Source organism: Carlito syrichta, unplaced genomic scaffold, assembly GCF_000164805.1.
Source record: "Carlito syrichta isolate Samal-C Ts95f unplaced genomic scaffold, Tarsius_syrichta-2.0.1 Scaffold171515, whole genome shotgun sequence".
Lineage (NCBI taxonomy): Eukaryota > Metazoa > Chordata > Mammalia > Primates > Tarsiidae > Carlito > Carlito syrichta.
Window position 1 is genome coordinate 90,741 of NW_007115611.1, and position 4,854 is coordinate 95,594.

At 67.8% G+C, this 4,854-nt stretch overlaps 1 protein-coding gene across 1 annotated transcript; it reads left to right on the forward strand.

The window, feature by feature from the left end:
- The first annotated feature begins 2,308 nt into the window (after positions 1–2,308).
- RNF223 (ring finger protein 223) lies at positions 2,309–3,112 on the forward strand. The gene is made up of 2 exons (XM_008051414.1): positions 2,309–2,385; positions 2,440–3,112. Exons 1-2 carry the CDS (start codon positions 2,309–2,311, stop codon positions 3,110–3,112), a joined length of 750 nt encoding a protein of 249 aa, XP_008049605.1.
- The last annotated feature ends 1,742 nt before the right edge of the window (positions 3,113–4,854 follow it).

Sequence of the window (4,854 nt, forward strand, 5' to 3'; positions counted from 1 at the left end):
GACGTCCAGGGACAGTCGAGCCGCTGAGTCTCCTGGGACCCCCACTCCCGCCACCCTCCCCCACCAGCGGCAGCCCTGGCCCAAGACTTGTGTGTGAGCGCGTGCGGGCATGGGGGCACGTGTGTGAGGGCGTGTGGACACAGAACACGCATGTTACAGCATGTGGACATGGTGCCTGTGTGAGGGTGTGTGAACAGGATGTTGGTGTGGGCGTGGGGGTACGTGTGTGAGGGTGTGTGGACACGGAGGAGCATACATGCGAAAGTGGACATGGCACCCATGTGGGAGTGTGTGTAGACATGGCACATGTGCGAACAGGCATGTGGGAGTGTGTGGATGAGGACGCAAGCAAGCAGGTGGGTGTGGGTGCCTGCAGGTGGCTCAGTGGGGGCCGAGCTGGCTGTGGTGCGTGCGTGGGGTCAGGGAGGGGTCCCCGCCAGACAGGGGGACCTGGAACAGGACAGATCTGCTGCCAGGAGTTGCGTCAGTCCCCCAGGCCACAGGGGGCGAGGGGCCCCTTCAGAGCCTCCATGCCAGCCCAGACCTGCCGGCTCGGACCCTCACCTGCCGGCCCCACCCCCAGCGGCCTGCTGCTGAGGAGGGGACAAGGCCAGCCAATCCCGAGGCGACGGCCAGCATGACCCGCAGGTATAAATACACCTGCTGGAGCCCACGCCCCACAACTCACACCTGCCCTGAACCAGAGCGGGCATCCGCAAGAGGAACGCCTTCCCGCGCCCTGAGCCTGGGACAGCAGAGGGCGCCTGTCAGACCAGTGCCACCGGGACAGCGGCTGGCGGCCAGCCACGGCCGGGAGGGACACCTGCTGAGAGGAGGACAGGCTGGTGGGCACAGAGCAGAGGGAGACACGCTGCGGCCCGGGAGAGAGACCATGCCCCAGACCCACTGACCATTGGCCACAAGGTAAGGACTGCTTGGTCCATGCTCACCCCTCACCTGCATGGCAGGGCTCCGTCGAAGAGGGGTGGGGCCCGGAGCCGTAGAACCAGTTCTGTGGGGTGCACAGGCCAGGGGAGGACAGTCTCCAGGTCTCTGTAGACCCTGCCTGGCCCATGGCCACTGCCACCCCCAGGATGCGGTGACATCGCCCACCAGGTGCCTGGGGCACGCGTGACATCACAGTGATGTTGTGTGTGACTCAGGCGGTCACAGGGACGCTGCCACAGCTCCCCAGTCATCACAGCCAGCCTGCCAGGGACGGGCTGGGAGTCAGGGCCGGGCGGTATGAGGGTCACTTCTGGGGCAGCCTCCTGGGCTCCTTGGGGTCACGTGGCCAGGCCCGTGAGGCTCACCATGAAGATGGGAGACAGTCACCCCCTTACCCTCCCTCCTCCGGCAGGACCCCTATGCCCAAGTCCCCAGGGTGTGACAGACCTGTGGCTCCCTGGACTGGGTCCCGGGCCCAGGCAGGGCAGGAGGCGGGGGCCCGGTCAGTTGAGACACCCGCTGAGCAGCGTGGGAGACAGAACAGGGGCTCCTGGGACTGCCAGGAAGCAGGAGTGAGTCGGGGAGAAGAGACCCGGGCCCCCAGGCACCCACCCTCCTCGACAGGCAGCTGTGGGGCCTGGCAGTGGGAATGGCGGGGCTCATCTGAGTCCCAGCCCTCTGCACGGGCACCCACCCCATCACCAGCCAGACAAGCTGGCCCGCAGGTCCCAGGCTGTGGCAGGAAACATCCTCAGGTCACTGGCCGCAGCCCCTCCTGTCTTCCTGCAGCCCCTTGGGCTCAGCCCAGCCCCCAGATCAGAGACTCTGCACCCATCCTCTGGCCACTGGTACCTTGAGCCCGCACCAGCCAGCTGGGTGCCCACCCTGGGACCTGGGTTCAGACCCACCCACCTGACCCAGAGCCACAGGCCTGCCAGGAGCCGCCCTGAAGGGGCCCAGGTCCCACTGGCCTCTGGCTGGCTGGTTCTGGCACCCACCCGGGCTGCCTCTTCCACAATGGCTGTTGAGGGCATCCAGGCACTGGCCCAGCCTTAGATGCGAACTCCGTGGTCACTGTCGACCCCACTGTGGTTTCTGTCCAGGCAGCAGGGCCAGCAGGAGGCACTGCGGGTGCAGGCGGGCCCAGAGAGGTGGGAACGGGGGGGCAGGATTGCACTTTGGGCCGAAGGACCACGGGGGACACCGGTGGGAATTTCTGAGGTGCCCACAGAGGGCCTGCGTCCTTTCCCGGGATCTTGGGGCTGGCGCTGAACAGAGGGGAGGGAGGGAAACAGACTGACCTCAACAGACAGGCAGCCTGTAGGCACTCACAGCCGTCTCTGTCCCACAGCTCAGAGCCATGTCATCGGGTCAGCGGGTGTGGCACGTGGCCATGCGGGCCCCCAGCCGGAGCAGCTCCACAACCTCGACGCCCAGGTCCCCCGGCGTGGCCAGCAGCCACGGCTCCCCTGTCTCGGCCACTGGTCCCAGGTCCCCCAGCTCGGCCAGCAGCCCCAGGTCCCCTGGCACCCCTGGCTCAGAGAAGGTGGCCTCCCCGCTGGAGTGCTCCATCTGCTTCTCGGGCTATGACAACATCTTTAAGACGCCCAAAGAGCTCTCCTGCAGCCACATCTTCTGCCTGGAGTGCCTGGCCCGGCTGGCGGCCGCCCAGCCAGCAGGCCGCCCCGGTGGGGAAGCTGTGCCCTGCCCGTTCTGCAGACAGCCCACAGCCGTGCCGCCCACTGGGGTCCCCGCGTTGCGCACCAGCCGCCAGCTGCAGGCCCAGATGCCTACACACCTGCGGTGCGAGCAGCCTGTGTGGCTGGAGGGCACCAAGCTGTACTGCCAGCCCCCGCCTGCTGCTCCCGGCCACGCGCCTGGCTTCGTGTGTGTGGACGTGGGCCTGAGCAAGCCCACGGAGCCTGCGGTGCCTGAGCCCCCGCCCGCCCGCCGCCAGGGCCGCCTGGCCCGCTGCTGGGCGCGCTGCCGGGACTGGAAGCGCATGGCGCTGGTCTCCGCCCTGCTGCTGGTGCTCTTCTGCGTGGTGCTCTGGCCCGTGCAGTGTGCACTCAAGACTGGGAACTTGCGCTGCCTCCCCACGCCGCCCGCCGCCGCCTCCCCCTCCCTGGCCCCTCTCTCGCTCGGGCCTCTGACCGACGACTAGGGCCACCCAGCCTGTGGCCAGTCTGCCACACACCCGGCTCCGCAGGCACGTCCCCCAGGGACAGGGCTCCTGTGCCCACAGCCGCCGAAGTCGGTCCCTCAGGACCTGCAGGAGCCCCGGCGCCTCTGAGGACTCAGCTGGGCCCCGAGACGAGTGCTCCCTGCAGCTGCCGCCCTCGCCCCAGAGGCTGGGACCTGGCAGGTGGTCCAGAGGCCCCAAAGCCCCAAGAACCCAGAGACCTCACAACTCTCCTCATGCAGATGGGGTTCAGAGGAGATGCCAGGCGAGACCCCTACCCCGACACACCGAATTGCCCGCCGGGGGGCTCGATGCCCTTCTTTATTCTAACATTTCACCCACGTGGCCCCCAGACCCTTCTCCAGGCAGGGCTGGCCCCCTCTGTTGGGTGGGGCGCCAATCTTGCCCCTGGCAGAGACAGTGGAGGCAGGCAGCCCTCCAGTGCAAGGTAGCCGTAGACGCTGCCAGCCATCCCTCCACCCTGGCGAAGTGTACATTTTTAAATAAATTATTTGCATCCACGTTTGGTAAGAGGCCCTCACCCTGTGTGCCCCTGCCCCCACCTCAACCCAGAGGAACCCCCGACCAGACTCCCAGCTGCTGCTGAGACAGGCTCTAGGGGCCCAGCACCCGCCCCTCTGGCTGTGGACGGGCTGGCAGCTCTGGACCTGGCGGTTGGTGGGGGGGCCCGGGGCCTGGGGCAGTGCGGGAAGGAGCAGGGTGGGCCCCCAGCTGGCCCAGAGCCAGCACCTGATAGGCTGTCTTCTCCTTCCCAACTCCCCTGCAGGAGAGCAGCAGAACTGGGACCCTTGTGGAAGTCGAGGCCCAAGGTTTCCAGAGGCGGAGGTGGCGGCAGCAGTGGGTGGCCTGGAGGTCCCAGATGCAGGTCCCCCCGTAGCCCTTCTGGGCCGCCCTGGCTGGCCAAGAGGCCGAGCGCCAGGCGGGAGTCCCGCCAACCCTACCCTACCCGTCCTGCCACCAGCCCCAGGAATCCTGTGCCACCAGGCGTGCGGCCAGAAGGGCCCAAGCCTGTCCCAGCCGGGGCAGGGCGCAGCCTCCTCACCCCTGACCCCAAAGCCCAGGTGCTTCCTGCTCCAACCGGCTGGGCCTCCGGCAGGGGTGGGAGGGAGCTCGGGGGACCCTGGAGAAGCTGGGTCTGGCCCCAACAAAGACAGAGAACTGAGAACACAGTTCTTCACTGGAGATGCCACAGGCCGCTCCGTGAGGGGGCAGGGGTGCGACCCTGCCAAGAGGGCCAGTGACATCACACTGCCTCACACACAGTCATGCACACGTGGGCCACACCCTGTCGCCACAGGGCCAGCATGCCAGGCTGCACAAAGGTCACATGGACGTCTCACACGCACCCTCATCCGACAAGCATCCATCTACCACGACCACATCCCGATCCCAGGACAGGCAGGGCGGACACCTCGGCGCTGCTGGGAGGCCGGGGGACGACTGGCCGGTCCCGAACACTCACAGCAGCGACGCCGCGTGGCCGAAACCGGGGCACGCACGGGTTCCCCTGTGGTCACCAGGCGGACCCGCGCTGGGGAGTCTCGGCCCGGCCGCCCTCCTGCACCCTCACCTGGGTGCCCTCGCTGCTCCCTCCCAGCCCTGAGTGCCGCCCGTCAGGAGGACCCTGCCCAGTGCTCGGGAACGAGCGTGGGGCGCTGTCCTGGACCGTCCGAACGGCGGGCTCCCAGCGCGGCTCCGCCCCA